This window comes from Babesia bovis, chromosome 2 (genome assembly GCF_000165395.2).
Source record: "Babesia bovis T2Bo chromosome 2, whole genome shotgun sequence".
In the NCBI taxonomy this organism is placed as follows: domain Eukaryota; phylum Apicomplexa; class Aconoidasida; order Piroplasmida; family Babesiidae; genus Babesia; species Babesia bovis.
Window position 1 is genome coordinate 1584258 of NC_010574.1, and position 16464 is coordinate 1600721.

The 16464-nt window shown below is 41.4% G+C and overlaps 7 protein-coding genes across 7 annotated transcripts; 5 read left to right on the plus strand and 2 right to left on the minus strand.

The window, feature by feature from the left end:
* The first annotated feature begins 30 nt into the window (after positions 1-30).
* BBOV_II007080 (uncharacterized protein) lies at positions 31-984 on the plus strand. The gene is made up of 6 exons (XM_051767156.1): positions 31-187; positions 221-305; positions 340-405; positions 439-539; positions 572-653; positions 687-984. Exons 1-6 carry the CDS (start codon positions 42-44, stop codon positions 978-980), a joined length of 774 nt encoding a protein of 257 aa, XP_051623210.1. The 5' UTR covers positions 31-41; the 3' UTR covers positions 981-984.
* BBOV_II007090 (ATPase associated with various cellular activities (AAA) family protein) lies at positions 971-2758 on the minus strand. Its single transcript, XM_051767212.1, has 4 exons — positions 2442-2758; positions 1741-2406; positions 1379-1706; positions 971-1306 (listed from the first exon to the last, which is right to left on the minus strand). Exons 1-4 carry the CDS (start codon positions 2645-2647, stop codon positions 977-979), a joined length of 1530 nt encoding a protein of 509 aa, XP_051623211.1. The 5' UTR covers positions 2648-2758; the 3' UTR covers positions 971-976.
* A 208-nt stretch (positions 2759-2966) lies between these two features.
* BBOV_II007100 (pumilio homology domain family protein) lies at positions 2967-5034 on the plus strand. Its single transcript, XM_001610178.2, has 4 exons — positions 2967-3523; positions 3558-4651; positions 4687-4937; positions 4973-5034. The coding sequence occupies exons 1-4, from the start codon at positions 3029-3031 to the stop codon at positions 5023-5025; spliced, it is 1893 nt and encodes a 630-aa protein (XP_001610228.1). The 5' UTR covers positions 2967-3028; the 3' UTR covers positions 5026-5034.
* A 124-nt stretch (positions 5035-5158) lies between these two features.
* BBOV_II007110 (Mitochondrial ribosomal protein L27 family protein) lies at positions 5159-5539 on the minus strand. Its single transcript, XM_001610179.2, has 3 exons — positions 5359-5539; positions 5259-5323; positions 5159-5223 (listed from the first exon to the last, which is right to left on the minus strand). Exons 1-3 carry the CDS (start codon positions 5492-5494, stop codon positions 5170-5172), a joined length of 255 nt encoding a protein of 84 aa, XP_001610229.1. The 5' UTR covers positions 5495-5539; the 3' UTR covers positions 5159-5169.
* Positions 5540-6502: 963 nt separating this feature from the next.
* BBOV_II007120 (AP2 domain family protein) lies at positions 6503-9160 on the plus strand. The gene has a single exon (XM_001610180.2). The coding sequence runs from the start codon at positions 6766-6768 to the stop codon at positions 8944-8946; it is 2181 nt and encodes a 726-aa protein (XP_001610230.1). The 5' UTR covers positions 6503-6765; the 3' UTR covers positions 8947-9160.
* A 27-nt stretch (positions 9161-9187) lies between these two features.
* BBOV_II007130 (uncharacterized protein) lies at positions 9188-11912 on the plus strand. The gene has a single exon (XM_001610181.2). It carries the CDS (start codon positions 9227-9229, stop codon positions 11867-11869), a length of 2643 nt encoding a protein of 880 aa, XP_001610231.2. The 5' UTR covers positions 9188-9226; the 3' UTR covers positions 11870-11912.
* A 97-nt stretch (positions 11913-12009) lies between these two features.
* BBOV_II007140 (XRN 5'-3' exonuclease N-terminus family protein) lies at positions 12010-16266 on the plus strand. Its single transcript, XM_001610182.2, has one exon. It carries the CDS (start codon positions 12060-12062, stop codon positions 16224-16226), a length of 4167 nt encoding a protein of 1388 aa, XP_001610232.1. The 5' UTR covers positions 12010-12059; the 3' UTR covers positions 16227-16266.
* The last annotated feature ends 198 nt before the right edge of the window (positions 16267-16464 follow it).

Genomic DNA, 16464 nt, shown 5'->3' on the forward strand with positions numbered 1-16464 from the left:
GAGCACCAGGTAACAAAGATTATACCATGTAACTAAACAACATGGTGGTAGCTCGGAATGTGCAATTGGCACGCCGTGCTGCCACCAGATCGGTATTGAAACTCAAGCAGACCTACTACCACCGCCTATGGTACGCACTAACAGCACGTAAATGGGATGAATTCGAAAGATTACAACGTGAAATGAAGTTAGTTGCTATTGTGTATTATAGAATCCATAGAATACGCAATATAAACCATGATGAAGTTACCTACACACTAAAGGCGCATCAATGCATTCTCAACCCGCACGTGTCTAGCATGTCGGTATGTACCGTCTTGTAGATACTAACCACTGCAGAGTTATATGGTAATCGAGGAAATGAAGCGTGCCCTGGTACACCCAGCAGTAATACGCATGAATGAAGTTGGTGTATATCATTAACATCATACTCTACAGCAACTTATCAACTCATACTTCGAGCTCGAGGAACTAAAATGCCAACCACCAGCGCCATTGTGGCAAAATTTCGCAAAAGCAACATGGCAAACGTCATTGAGGTTGGTCATATTAGGAGTATAATGAACCACAGATTAAATCGTCAACGCATACAGAAACTGAAGCAAAGGCTACAGCAAATGGACCCTGAAGATGTATTGAAATTGGGACAAGAGGTAGGATCTATTGTAGCGGATAACGATATACAGGACATGGCCGAATTGGCACATGATGAATTCCTACAAGATGCATTTTCCGCCACCCTTGCCATGGACGAAATACACGACGAACCCATCGCAATATCGCAAGAAATTAGCCACGAAGAGGACTCCCATAGATCACAACAGTTGGAACAACTTGAACGTGATGCCGATGCCCAAATGCTCACTGAAGAAGAGGCTTTCACAGAACTCGACATGGAATACGACAGTGAACTTGAATTGGAAACTGATCTGGAGTACCTATATCTAAGGAAAACAAGAGAAAATGAACTAAATGATTAATACAGCTTACGCCGTTGCCGTTTGTGTATAGGCCTTGTATTCAAACTGTTAGCTATCTTACTGTACTTCTGGATACCAATCTCATCCATAGTGAACTCCAAGTCCAATCCGACAAAAGCTGGTGATATCGGTAACACCACACTAGATAACGTGTTGTGGTCATATAGCAGCGATACCAGGTTATCATCGTTACCGCATACGCCCGATTTGGAAATTATACCCAGCTCCTTGAAAATGTCAATAGCCTCACTAAATTGTGATAGGCAAAAGTTCTCCACGTCTGTCTTCTCCATACTAAGCATGTCGGCAAGATGGAGTAGTGATACCTGCGCCAGTATTACTTAATGTTAGTGTTTAGGTACTCAATGGAATTTGGTGCTACAATAGAGTGTACCTACCTTAATTGACTGGAGTGATACAACGATGTTGTCATCGTCACGAGCTGATTTGGCAATTGCTAGTAAAGTAAGCAATTGCATAAGCGGAAGCGATTTCACTCGAGTCTCCAATAAAGCAGATTTGGTTAACGATAGAGTAGGAGTCAAACTGCCAACGTCACGATGATCCACTTGAAATGATTCCAAGCTGTTTACAACAGCATCTATATAGCCACGTTTGGGAGTCTCACAATCCTCCATGGATCTCTCAGGAGTGTTCTCATAAGATGTAGGCACCATGTCATCACGCTGCATCTCAAGATCAGACATGGAGTTAGCTAATGCGCGACTGAATGCTGTTAAACAATTGCATCAACACCTACGTAAATGTGTCTAAACAAGCGCGTAGGTCACCAGAAGTGTTGGCAACGCGACGTGCCAACAGAAGAATAGATGTGTCCTTGATGATCCTAGTGTAAGGAACCTCTAATGAAGCAAGCTTGCCCTTGATTATAGATATTATCTGCCGTTCCGTGTATGGCTTGAATAGTAAAAATTGGCACTGCTTCTCAGTAATCAACGTTGCCAATCGGAGGTTGTTGGATATTGCGATGAAAAGAACACGACTGCCCCTAGCATGACTGGCACTTAATAAAGCCTGTAACATCCAATTCGAATGCTTCCCAGTTACTGAATTGAACACAAATGTTTGGAGATAGTCAACCTCATCCATCACACAAACAGTGTATCGTGGAGCTTGGCTAAAGGCAGTGGCCAATGACGAGCATACATCACGGTAATTCAGTAACTTGCACTTTGAACCGTTAGGCACCACGTCAGAGCGTCTAGCACGACGTTTAACAACCAAATCATATATGGATTGAATAACCTGCCACGCAGAGACGTAAGAGCTACCAGAAATAGTAACACTATTGATATCCGATCGCCCTTTTAAACACTCAGAGACCACGTGATTTACCGTGGTGGTCTTCCCAGTACCGCAGACACCAAATACAAATATGGCACGACCAACTTTGTCTCGAATGCCACTGCAACCATTGTATGAAGGATATATACGGCTTACCACTCGATAATGTCAGACAAAGTAGCACTCTCATCGTCCCGACAGCCTAAATAAACATTCGAAGATAGACTGAGAAGCTCTATAGCGCGTTTTTGAAGTGAAATTAAACGCTCAGGTGTAATAACCGCTTCTTCAGACAAATGTTGTGTATCATGCGGGAGTGATGTCGTTGGCGAGCACAAAGGCTCCATGGCAGAAGATGCCATAAAGGAATGTTACAACTGCTACCAAAAAATGTACAACATTATTAAATAACTATTCTGCCAAGGATAAAGGACCTAGACAAGTAACAACAGGACCAGACAATGGCATAAGCAATGGAAGGATGACACGTTTCGAATCAACAGTGTTGAAAACAATGCATTATCAATAAAACATTAAATAAAATAACACAGTTACTCGATCGTATCTATTTATTCACATGAAAGCCATGACATATATCAGGCAACTGTCATGCCCAAACTTTCCTGGAGGGAAAACAGCAACCTTAGAATTTACATTACCTATTCAATATCCATTAATATATTACACATCGATATGATTGGTAATTAGGTGTTATTTTTATTTATTTACATAAACAAATAATAATGAAGCTGAATATACAGCGACCGGGGGAAGCCTCTAAGGGCAAGTTCCGAGGTAAAAATACATCCGGTGGCCCTAAATCAAGCCGCAAACCTAAAAGCACAAATATGAAGTCATCAAAGCCCAAAACGCCACCAAAGAAACAAAAGACGGCGTTATCGAAAGCCAGTAAAACCCAGAGCAAGAAAGATAATGATACATTAAATGAAGGTGTGGTCAACTTTGACGCTAAACGCAAGCGTAACAAGGAACCTGTCACACTAAAGGCCAAGCTCGATAAGGCAAAAGGAAAGAAACCAATAGCTAAGAAAAGATCCACAAAGGAAACTACCAAGAAACCTAATGTGAAGAAAGAAGTGAAAAAGTCAAAAGAAGAGATGATAAAGGAAATCAATAAAATATATAGCAGACTCTTAGTTGATCACAAGAAGCAGGATACCGTGAAAACAACTATAGCCGAGTTGATTCGGAAAATCGGTGCCGACAACTACAGTGTGGTAAGTAGTACCCTGTAATGTTATATGTACGCAGACCGCTAATAAAAGACACATATCTAGAGTGCTCCAAGCATGTTTGAAATACGGCGATACAAAAGTACGCACGTCCATATTCGAATCGCTCAAGAAGGACTTTTCACTACTTAACCTAAACGTGCACAGCGCAAGGTTCCTCATCAAGGTCTTCCACTACTGTAACGTGGATGCCAAGGCATTCCTACGGCAGTCGTTCTTCAATGATAAAAACAAAGTACTGCTCTTCTCTAGATACGGGTCGCTCGTCATGGACGTGATATACCAGAAGCTAAGGAACAAGGAACAGCTGGAAATACTAAGGCTCTATGCCCTATCCAACCACTTTGTGATGGACAAGGAATCCCTAAGGAAGGCCGAGCAGTGTGGGTCAATAAACCAGCTGATAACAACAATAAACGATAGTGAGACTAAGGATACCTGTGTCGAGATGTTGAAGAGCTCGGTACTGAAAATGGTTGACAAGGCGCAATTGACCGCCGCACTATCGCATGATATAGTTTATATGTATTGGAGGTTATGTGATGATAAAAAGGAAGTGACCTCTTTGCTACTGCCAGTGTTCGGTCAACTGCTCTCTACTCGCAACGGTAACACAGTTTTGTGCGACCTATATGGGTACGCCGATAAAAAGGCTAGGAAAACAATGCTGAAAGCATTGAAAACGGATTTCCCAGAAGCCGTTTATAACTCTGTAAACGTTGGTTTCCTTATTAAGGCCGCATTGGCCACCGATGACACGAAGATGACAATAGAGTGCCTGATCAAGCCACTGCAGGATGACCTGAGTAAGGTATTATCGCATCAATACGCACACCTATTTATCAAATCGATCCTAGATAACGCAAAGGACATCGAATCGCATACCAGCTTGAAAAATCTAGAAACTAGGCAACGGGAATTGCGTGACTACGTCCTACCGTTACTAACAGATCTGTTCACGACCATAGAGCTAAAGGAAGTCATCCAAAACAAAAGCGCGTGCGCAATACTCCAGGGAACAATCAAACTGTCCGGTTCTGCCGATATACTGCACTCAGTAGTCGACGTCCTGAGGGATGACGTCGATGATGAGATGAAGCTTCTCCAGAACCTGTAAGTCGTTGCATACGTATTACATAATCCTGCAGTGACACCCTGCGGTTCATCCAATCATTAATAAAGAAGCCAGGTGAGACCTTGGAATCCCTAAAACCTTATCGGGAATTCTGGCCAGTAGTTAAAATTAAAGCAAACCGCATACTCACAAGCCAGTGTGTCTTCATATTGGTGGATATACTAGAAGCAGCAATGAAGCAAGAGGACGAAGAAACTATTGCTGACTTTAAAGAGACAGTAACTATAGAAAAGGTTAAAAAAGCATGCGCAAGCCTCAAAAAACGTAGGTTTTATTAGGTGATTAATATAGTTCCTTAGAAAAGGAAAAACACGTCGGGATAGATATACTGCTGAACCTTATATCGCAATAAGCTATCAACATAATATGACCGTTGGCAACAACACTATATAATGCATTGGTATATAACATACAGTGAACTAGTTAAACATGTATACCTAAAGACTCAATGACATTAACACACAGTGTTAAGATACTGGGTACTATATAGATCCATTCATTTATTATCCTCGAGGTATTTGATTGTTTTTGGGGAAACATATGGTTTGAGCTGGTGGTAAATATGATGGAACCAAGTAAACTTACCTCGGGGTCCATATGTTCAGGTACATGTAAATTTGGTACCAGCATCTTGTTTATCAAGAAGAATCCTGTAGACAACTGTATGATGCCATGGCACACAAACCTTTCTTAGTATGTCTACCAAGACCAACGGCACCGAAACCCTTTTTAAAACCAATAGGAGCAAATTTTGCTAATAGAGGGCCACGTCCTTTACTCGAGCCATATCGAGCGTACCTTGCGATAGAGAAGAACAACATGAGTGAAATTCAACAGTGTTTTAGACATTAAAATAATAAACTTGCATTAGTACATTTATTAGTTTAATGGTAATCCATAGTTTATGTGTACCATACATTAATGATTATGGCACGCCATGCAAGAGGTCTTACACAGATACAATAACTAAACATATATGTGACATAACTTTTATATCTAGTGGCGCAGACTGCCTGGACAACACAGATTTATATAGACATCCAACGACTATGTTACACATCTGAAGTAGATCACATTGCGGGAATTTAGCGACAGGAATGAATGTAAATGTTTTCAGTTAGTTATATACAGCCATTGAACGTCATATCAAGTGAGAAACGAAGTAACTGTTCAATCTTTAGACACATGTGTAGACAAAGGTTATGAGACGCAGAAGGTGAATGAAATAATATTCTAGACATCAGCTATATCAAAACAACACACAGATACACACATGATTGCTAATGCTTTATCCTGTTAAGATAGTAATTAACAAATGTGTAAGCGAAATACTGCTTAAACATACCCAAAAGGCTGCGTGTGATCTCAAAAGATGGATAAAATAGACATACAATAAGTACACATTTTGATGAATAGATACTAGAATACTATAACACAACGTCGTAGACACGATGAATCACATCACGTTGCCCCAAGATGGACAAACACCGGCAAAGCATTTACACATGGTGTGTGCGCAGTGTGTGTCAGTTGACGAAAGTCACTCGGCATACACATCTGTCCCATTATATGATTATATCATTTAGGCCGGTGTTGTTAGGCTAGACACCCACGGAACGCGTTCAATACGCATTCTACGCGTCCGTATTTGTGCACCCGAGGTGCATCCGCCTCTTTTGTCTAACATGTACTACATAGACAGACCGTTCCTATGCAATGTGTAACACCAAATCGTTGTAAACAGAAGGGAAACAACGTGTTATAGGTGGTAAAAAGCTTTTGCTTCAGGAATAGGTACTTTTCTTGTGTGCAACTTGTTGCAAGCACAGAGACACTGTTTTTACGACTTTCGCAACGAATAACGGTGCTGAATGACGCTTTGCAACAGAATTACCACTATTTGAATTGGTACATCGCAAGGTGTACGTATTTTATCTTACAAGGATCTTCTTTGGCCGACATACATGACAACATCTCTTGGATAATATACTTCTCTATTTCGTGGTGGATTTTATTTCTTCTAGGCCTTAGAGGCAACATTTCCAAGTTACGTATCCATTCTGTGTCAGTGATATAGCATTGGAACACAAGAATGGATACAGCTCCAGTCAATCTAGACAGCAACACGGTTATTCATCAATCCTCAAATGTACCACGTTCTGTAGGTACAGAGGAATTAAACAATGATATAACTAGGTATGCAAGTTTACAATCTTCTGAATTGCCATCGGAAGACCCACTATCTGCACTACCCACGTCCCACAAAGACGGGAAGACCAACCTGATGAGCTTGGCGTCTATTGAAACCCAGCCATCATTTGGTCAATTAAACACTAACTATGCAAGGTCCGAATTAAGTTTCGATGGTGACAAGAAGGTCAATGGATATGGTACGCAATATAATGCCTTCTATGGCCTCGAAAACAACTGGTCGTACAACAACTCTCAAGCCATTGACCCTAACGACCCTTTGCAAAACCAACTTTCATTGGACTCACAAGCATCGCTCTATAACAGTTGCACAAATTCAACGGTGGCCAAATTTGAGGGAGAGGCCCTGCAAATCAGCAACAACCAAATACAGTCATTCAACCAAGAGCACCTACAGCAGCAACCCATCCTTCCGGTAACCTACAACCAGAAAGTTGTTGCTACTAACCCATCCATAATAGTGGATAGGAACGAACGCTCACTCATTGTACAATGGTTTGAAAATGACGTCAAACGGGAACAGAGAATATCATACAAAAAGTATGGTAACGCAAAGGCACACCAAAGAGCCGAAAACCTAATTGCCAAACTACTTAACGGATCCACCTTTGACCAATTGTACCCAGAAAAGGGACCACCAATCCTAACCATCTTCGAAAACGTCGGAGTGTACCAAGTGTCACTCACACGTGATAGAATACTTAGGGAATGGAGGGTCGACTGGGTCAACAACACAGGAGCCAAAATGAGGGCCAGATGGTCATGCAAAAAGGTAGGAAACGACGAAGCGAAAAACAGAGCCGAAATGTTCGCTAACAGCCTTATACAAGGCAACTTTAACCCAAGACTACTGCACAAAGCCACGGGTACCAGGCTTTCAAGAAATGATATGAAATTCAGTGCTGTAATAAATGAAAATGATTATGGCAAGACCGATACAGTGGCACCACTCACCAGAGTTAAAAAAACAGATACCAAGGAGAATTCAAAGAAAAGGAGAAGCACTGGTAACTCAAGCGCTCGGAAGAACAACAATAAAAATAACAACTTATGGAAAGGTGATCAGGTGGATTACTACAAAGGGAACAAAATGGGATCGCCAGATTTCCACAGCGTATCTACCGAGGGCTCATTCACTGGATACTACAACGTCTTTGCCGAATCTGATAATAAACTCCCAATGCAAAACGGAGCATTCGGCCCACTCGGGCCGCATGGCGATGCCCTTATACCACACAATTGGCAGAATTTCTCAGCAAACCAAAAAATGCCCTATGGACAAGCTCACGATTGGAACTACAATGACGCACAAATGGATTACATGTATAACCCTATGTATGGAAACATGCCAGGGGATAATATGACAAACGTTGATTGGATGGGCATGCCTTGTATGGATAACTATGCTACCAATGGACTTGATGCACCATTGACAGTATGCGACCTAGCCGAAGACAACAAACAAAATGGCGACGCACAAAACAACAACTGTTACATGCCGTACTACCACATGTACCAACCTACTCAAAACCCATGCTTCCAGGATTCCTTGTGTACACAAAACACAATGACCACCACCCTAAACGAAACGGAAAGCATACCCGACCATTTGTCATACTCAGCTCCTCCATACAATGATGGCGAACACAAAGTACCAGATCTCGTGTTGCCACAAGCTTACGTAACACCTCAAGATAGCGAACGCACTGCAAGGTCATCATGTGATACAGGTAAAATATCACAAAGTAGACCCGATGAATCTAACATCGAAACCGCAAAGGACATACCAAACAACATATCAATGACATGGCCAGGATATGATGGTATGATGAACAATGAATATGAAATGAACGGAAATATTGATATGTACCTACCGGAAAACAACATCATGCCAACACAGATGTTGGACCCAAAGAAATTAAATACTGACAGAACCAAGCACTATGAACCAAATCAAATGGTTCATGATGTGCCAGATTACTTCAACAGTACGAATGTGCATAATGGATTGCACCCTCAAATAACAAAAATTGTCGACAACATGGGACAAGTATACTACTAATCGCACAAGGGGCTTTATTGCCATTTAAATCATCAAGAACTCATATGAAGACGATTTAAACAAACCCACATCTTTGAAAAACCACGGGCATTGTCATGTGCCTACATGGCTACCAACACAAAGGAGCTATCAAATGGGCGACCCAAAGACCACGTTGTACGTGGTTAAATTCTGCACGGCAGAACTCCACTTTCCAGGAATCTTTGGTATTTTGACTTAAATTCACTAATTTTGATAATGCGAATGTGATCACGTCGTTTATCCTTACACACCTTGGTATATGTCACACATTTATGTTCTACATATCGCACATGATATAATGGCGCAAAGATACAACGTTTCCATGCTGCGGCGCGTCGTATCGCAATCGAATTATGCTAACGTTTCCAAGGCGCGGCTACCCTGTTCCATAAGGCGCTTCTCTTTTATACGTAACCTTTTTGACAGAGAAAGTGACCCTAATCCCGAACCTTTGGATTTGAAGCCAGCTTCTGTTTCGCTATATGAAAAGGAATCAATCCTTCAAACATTTCAGACTAATCTGGACTCCCTTCTGGATGATGATGCAACGACGATTAATGACTATGTCGATTTCATTACAAAAGTGAAACATCCACCGGCAGCGACTCCGCCAACTCTTAAGCACCATACTACTGCTAGATTGATAAACTTAATGGATGCTCTTGTATATCTACGATGTATGAAGTACGTGGATACATACGCCAGATTATTAGACATTGTGGCTGCCGAGCTTTCGTCACGTAAATTTGATTTCGATTCCACTGACAATATCAATTTAATAATCCACTGCATATCTTGCATTGCCGCGCTCAGGAAACCTTCCAAGGAAATCGGTATATTATCGCAACATATAAATCAGGAGTTCAGAAAACATGGAGGCCAAGTACTTAAAAGTGGTATGTTAATCGAACTTCTGAATGCGTTCGGTCATGTAACGCACCCATCAATGATAGATTTCTTGGTTCATACCTGTACGGTACGTCTGAAGGATATTTTACCCTCAGATCTAATCCACGTACCCACTGTGCTCATGAAATATAAAATACAAAATGAGATCGTAGTCTCCGCGGTTATCCAATATGTGGTAGACAACTGTATTGTATTAATGGATAAGTCACAACTACGTCGCTTTATCATTAATGTCACACAAATGGAGTACCTGAAGAATTCTGATGGCATGATAACTCAACGCGCAGACGAGCTCCTGAGCTCTAGTTTTCGAAAGGCTTCAGAAAGATATAAAATCGATGATATGCTTCATATACTGGGATCTATGCCTGAACACAATCATATACCGCCATATAGTAGACAGTCATTGTCCAACCTGGTTAATACGCTTATGTGTCGTGTAGGTATTACATCGGATATAAATGAAACATCTAATGCCTTAAAGATGATGACAAACGGTATGATCATCACTATAGTGGAATGTATAGCAAGGCTGTGCCCATATATGTTCGATATAAAACAGGATGCAGTAGCCCTTATGGACTATATAACATCAGGTGGCAAAGTCGACAATTTTGGGCCTTCCAAGCTGGATACACTTCTTGAAATGTTGGGGATTGAATTGTGTCACAGAATAAATATAGATTCAGAACCACCAGTTTGGAAGCACGTAAACACTCCTGGAGGAAACGACAGGGTTACCGTCAGTGATATCAGCACCATAGTCGCAATATTGAACAAAATGGCATATGCCAATGAAACATCAAGCCTTAAAAATGTAGCTAAAGAACTGCAAAATATTTTGGAACGCTGTTTACAATTTGCCATAGTGGATAATGAGGACAGTTTGTTCAATCTGGTACAGCGAATATATTGGAACCCAGGATTACACAGTAATATGGCTAAACATGCCTTCAAATTAGTGCTAAGCCTTAAGACTAGTAGCATGACACCAAAGCTGTCAAAAATAACGGCTCTATTAGTGAGGGATATTGTCGTAGCCAAGGAAATAAGTGATACACAACCAATTAACATTGAGGAAGTGTTGAATCATCTTCTGGAAGCTGTTAACATTGATAACTTATCGGATAAAGCACTAAGGAATGCAAGTGAATTCCTTTCACTCTTGTATATAACCGCATGTACATATCGCACAAAAACGGGGAAGGGGTTAACTCACGGCCTAATACCGAAGATGCAACAGTTACTGATGAAGTTGCCTGCGGATAATAATGGCATATTAAACCACAGATGTTTGCAAAGTGTACTAGAATTAGACAGCAGTGATCCCGTATATCAACATGTGTCCTCCCTGGTTAATGAATGGAAAGATTCCTTATCAGACGGCAACAAATGCAAGTTGTGCTTACACGATGTGCTGAATTATGTTATCGAAAGGTACTATCGCATCTCACAACAGGAAACCACCCAGGATAATATACATGAACTGTCTACGCTAACTAAATCCGTTGTAGATGAACTGGGACGTCTTGAACTATATATCGAAAACCATATACCTATTAGAGATAACACGATGGAACATAATGTTTGGGAGTCGCAAGAAGGGCTCACTGCATTATTCAGACCGCCAAGGGAAAATAAAGATATATATCTACCCAGGCATGATAACACCTTGCAGAGATATTTCCCCGTAAAGAAACAGATCGGAATAAAGAAAGTAGGCACACCTACAACTATGTATAGCATTAAAAAGATGTTACATAGGCAACTGATGCGTACAACGCAATTGGAATTACAATTGGCACGAGAGGATAAAAGAAGATCCACTTCACATGAGCACATACGTGAATGTGTAGCAAACATATACGCCGCCATTAACAAAGCTTTCTTGACAGTGGCTATGTACGAGCCGATATGGCCTGATAGTTACCTGCCCAGGACACATACGGAGCGACTTGTTAAGTCAGCATTGAAGCGATTCAACGGAGTTTAATATCGAGTAGTACGACTATTTTACACATATACACGTATATATTATCCTGTTATCTAACGTTAAATATGTACATTAAATTCCCATACTTTATATAGTACGAGATCTACGGGGCATTCAGCCACACACCAACAAGGCAACCTGGCTATAAAAAATAGCTTCAAGTGCGCAGTAGACATATCGCATTGTGTATATGGGAGTTCCCGGATTTTTTAAATGGCTCGCGCAGCGGTATCCTCTTATATGCGAAACATACAGAGGATCCGTGGCGGAGAAGGATGACGCCTTCCGCCTTCTCAAGTCAATTGAAAGGTCGGATGACCAATATGAAACGTCCTCGGTGCCAGATGGTTTCGATAACCTCTACTTGGATGTTAATGGGATCATCCATAACTGCTCGCACAGCATAGAGGAGCTGAGCCAGGGATTACGATGTGAAGAGGATATATTCGTCCTGATATTCCAGTACATCAATAATCTTGTCAAGATTGTTAGACCGCGTAAGCTATTATATTTAGCAATTGATGGAGTTGCCCCGAGAGCTAAAATTATGCAACAACGTGATAGGCGCTTCAGAAGTGCTAGAGACAGTAATAAGAATGAAGTGGTATTTCAAACTATACAAGAAAACAATGGGATAGAAAAGGAGCCATCGGATGGGGATGGTGATGTTAATTTTAAATTCGATCCCATACAAATCACACCAGGAACACCGTTCATGGAAAGACTTTCCGTACGACTGCGCTTCTTTGCCCACATGATGATACATGAAAACAAGGCTTGGAAAAATTTGAAAATCGTCGTAAGCGGTTCAGACGTACCCGGAGAAGGTGAACATAAAATAATGGAATACATAAGAAATGATAAGTCCAATAGACATGATGCTGCAAGGGCAGGGGGAACTCCGCAATACATATCGCATTGTATATATGGTCTAGATGCTGATCTTATTATGTTATCACTGGCTACGCATGAGCCTTATGTATGCCTGCTACGTGAACAAGTCTACTTTTTCAACAAACAGACGAACTCAAGGATGATGATGAATATGAATGACTACATATTTCTGCATATTGGTATATTGAGGGAGTACATACTGCATGATATGGTTATTTCACCCGAGTTACGTAGGCAGCCTAGAACAATAGATAGGGTAGTGGATGATTTCGTACTAATGTCAATGTTTATGGGCAATGACTTTTTACCACACGGTAAATTTGCCAAAATAACAGATGGAGGACTCAATACATATATAACATTATATTCACGATATTTAGAAGAAAGGTACAGGTCATCCCCGAATGGCCATATATGGCTGGTCACAGGTTGTGGTGAAATAAATTGCACTAACCTGTTGCACTTCTTAAATATGCTGGTTAAACGGGAATCCAGTCGTATAACCGACGAGTTGCACTGTGGCCCAGATGCAGGAAGAGGCGAAGCCAAGCGTAATGGTAAAAGCGGGAAGACGGAAATAACTGTCATTGATGTGGCTAACTGCTGTATCATGACAGACCCATCGGAATTCAGAGCTAAATACGAAGGCAAGCCAAAATCATTTGCTGAATGGAGATCACGTTACTACATGGCTAAAATGGGAATAGCATCCGATGTGATCGTACATAAAAGCACAAAGAGTTCCGATACCGAATCATCACCATGTACCATACCAGAAGTAGTACGAGACTACCTCGAAGGCATCCAGTGGGTGATGTACTATTACTACAGAGGTGTACCCTCTTGGAACTGGTACCTCCGATGCAAGTATGCTCCACTACTCTCCGATGTTAGATTTTTTATTCAGAGGATGAAGCAATCTTACGACAGAGGTGGTAACCGACCCCGAGATTGCCCTGCCAATGCAACAACACTCTCACAAGTAATGCAGTTAAAATTTGAAATTTCAGAACCGGTGACTCCATTCCAGCAGCTAATGATGGTCATGCCACCTGCAGCAGCGCATTTCCTACCAACTGTGTTTGGCAATTTGATGACTGACACTGAATCGCCACTTCGGAAGTATTACCCGGAGCACTTTGATATTGATATGGACGATACTAACGTACAATGGGGAGGGGTCACGCTTCTTCCAATAGTCCCGCCAAACTTGCTGTTGCGCCTCATGAACGGAGCACTAATGTCCAAAGGTGATGAAAAGTTCGTCGTAGGGCCTTCTGGAAAGCTCTGCTATATGGAATCCACCAAACTGACAGAGGATGAGAAAATGAGGAATTGCACAGGTGTTGCGAGGATATACTACCACAATGCAGATGGAAAAGGGACAACCATAGAATCACCTATGGAAACCTTCACTTCTATTGTAAACTGCCAGACTACTTACAGCACATTCTTTAATCCTACCCTAAAACGAGGGCAAACGTTTCCCATAGAGCTCATGATGTATAACCACGAGTTGCAAAAGGGATATCATGCACCCAGCGAACGTGGTCATAACATTTGGTTTCCATCGCTCAACTCATTACCATTTGAACCATATAAGAGAGGCGGGGTCCAGGTGTTTCACATGAAGTCACATTTTCCCAGTATTTATTTATGGGTCAAGCAGCCACTGCATCGAGGCGCTGTGAGAAATTTTGCTAGTGCCAAAAGGTCTAAATATGTAGTTGTAGGTTACCCGTATCAACACATAGGAAGGCTTGAGGCGATACATACACCATATGTCACAGTCAAGGATGGACGAATATATGCAGGCAAGCCAAAGGAGCTTGCTAATATGTTAACTTCCATCAAACAAGAATTGGATAAAAAAGGCATAGTTATAAGTCACAAGTGCCCGGACCCTTCCATACCAAAGGATAGGAGCCATGAAACAAAACATATAAACACACAATTGTTGCTCACAATTATTCGAGACATACCTGGTTTAGACTTATCACCAAATATGCCATCGGTACGTACAGCACGTTCCCTTGGGTTAGATCACATTTGCGAGAACGTGGTGGTCGAGTACCGGGTACTGGATATTAACCTACAGGACACGAGCATCTGTGGCAGATCCATCGTCACATTTGTAAGGTTCGTAGAGCATATCGATGAAGGATTTCCTCAGATGAAACGCGCTGTATACAGGGATGAATCCAAGTCAAAGACAGAGGCTGCGATATCGAATAACCTCAACGAGATGATAGCGTTAAAGAATGCAATCAGACAACATGAAATGACCCACGGAAAATATTCAAAACCGTGTATTAAAGTTATATGTACCATGCCAGGTTCATTGTATGGTTGCGTAGGCTCGATACACAGTGTTGGAAACACTTTCGACGAAATCAGCGCTGTTTTCCCAATAGCAGACTACCGGGTAACATTAGCATCCAATGCTGCTAAAATGTTCGAAAACAATTCAAAGATTGCAGCTGTGGTGTCAGCTAAGACAAACGTCGTATGGTACGGTTTTAAGGATATATGTGCTATGGCAAGCATTGACACTACAACTGCCATGGCAGTATTCCACCTACTCACGACAGGGCAGTACCATGACGATATTGGTATGAACTTAGTGTTGTGGAATGAAGAAAAGGGATGTGTTATGTGCTTGCCAGGATACACTAGGTGCAGCGAGGAGTTGCTGACTGATACAAGGATGTCTAATCCTGATACCCTGCTACTTGGTGTCCAATATTCGGGTGCAGTATTAAACTTGGTATCAGATTATCGCGACAAATTTCCTGAGTTGTTTGAGTATTTTTTGAAAAACGATGTCAAGCCTAATAATTCCGCAAAAGGAGGTTATAGATTCCACTTGAACATGGATGTCGTTTTCACTGGGACGCCAGAGATCATTGAGTTCAAGACGTTGCAGTTGTTGAAATATGTTAAATCGCAAGTATTCAGAAGATTGAAAATGGTGGTCGGTAAATACGACTGCCTTACGGATGAAGATATTGCTTCTATAAGCACTATATATGATGACCAGCACGCCGTGGATTCTAGTGACAAGGATAGCTGTAAACTTGTAAGGGTTTCACATATCAAAAATCTGCATATACCCTCGTATCATACAGGTACCGTCTTTATGCGCGAAGAGGATATTACACTGGGTCAATGCGTAGTATACATTAACCACAATGAGACAGTACCATTGGGAACGCGCGGAACCGTCGTTGGGATCTATCCACAAAATGCAGATGGAACGTCAGTATTATTTGAAGTGTTGCTGGAAAAGAATTCCATGGGTGCTGGTCAACTCTTCGGTCGTTGTGGCAACATGCGAGGTATTTTTGTTACCATCGCTGATATTATGTCGATTTATCCTAATGAACCAATGGAAATAGATATGTGGTCAGCGATTAACCAAGCTCACGATAGGTGCAACGCTCAATACATTAGTTACGTCTAACATTACCGCATGTGTTATCTAATGATTGTTACATACCGTGATGCTGTATAAATTAAGTGCTCTTGATACATGTTGTGTGCCTCAAACTAGTAAATATAGCTTACACGAAACCATACATACATTTTAAATACTCTACACAATTTGTTTACGTGATATATCGTGCTATTATGTTTCTGAATTTAGCAAACACCAGAACTCCAGAAACCTACATACAGGCTACCACCACAGACATCATGTA

Coding starts and splice junctions, on each gene's coding strand:
- BBOV_II007080 (XM_051767156.1), top strand. CDS start 42: ATGGTGGTAGCTCGGAATGTGCAATTGGCACGCCGTGCTGCCACCAGA. Junction 188..220: donor AGATTACAACGTGAAATGAA/GTTAGTTGCTAT, acceptor TAGAATCCATAG/AATACGCAATATAAACCATG. Junction 654..686: donor TATTGAAATTGGGACAAGAG/GTAGGATCTATT, acceptor AACGATATACAG/GACATGGCCGAATTGGCACA.
- BBOV_II007090 (XM_051767212.1), bottom strand. CDS start 2,647: ATGGCATCTTCTGCCATGGAGCCTTTGTGCTCGCCAACGACATCACTC. Junction 2,407..2,441: donor TTGTCTGACATTATCGAGTG/GTAAGCCGTATA, acceptor CAATGGTTGCAG/TGGCATTCGAGACAAAGTTG. Junction 1,307..1,378: donor TATCACTCCAGTCAATTAAG/GTAGGTACACTC, acceptor ATACTGGCGCAG/GTATCACTACTCCATCTTGC.
- BBOV_II007100 (XM_001610178.2), top strand. CDS start 3,029: ATGAAGCTGAATATACAGCGACCGGGGGAAGCCTCTAAGGGCAAGTTC. Junction 4,652..4,686: donor ATGAAGCTTCTCCAGAACCT/GTAAGTCGTTGC, acceptor ATAATCCTGCAG/TGACACCCTGCGGTTCATCC. Junction 4,938..4,972: donor ATGCGCAAGCCTCAAAAAAC/GTAGGTTTTATT, acceptor ATAGTTCCTTAG/AAAAGGAAAAACACGTCGGG.
- BBOV_II007110 (XM_001610179.2), bottom strand. CDS start 5,494: ATGTTGTTCTTCTCTATCGCAAGGTACGCTCGATATGGCTCGAGTAAA. Junction 5,324..5,358: donor TGGTAGACATACTAAGAAAG/GTTTGTGTGCCA, acceptor AGTTGTCTACAG/GATTCTTCTTGATAAACAAG. Junction 5,224..5,258: donor CTGAACATATGGACCCCGAG/GTAAGTTTACTT, acceptor ATTTACCACCAG/CTCAAACCATATGTTTCCCC.
- BBOV_II007120 (XM_001610180.2), top strand. CDS start 6,766: ATGGATACAGCTCCAGTCAATCTAGACAGCAACACGGTTATTCATCAA.
- BBOV_II007130 (XM_001610181.2), top strand. CDS start 9,227: ATGTCACACATTTATGTTCTACATATCGCACATGATATAATGGCGCAA.
- BBOV_II007140 (XM_001610182.2), top strand. CDS start 12,060: ATGGGAGTTCCCGGATTTTTTAAATGGCTCGCGCAGCGGTATCCTCTT.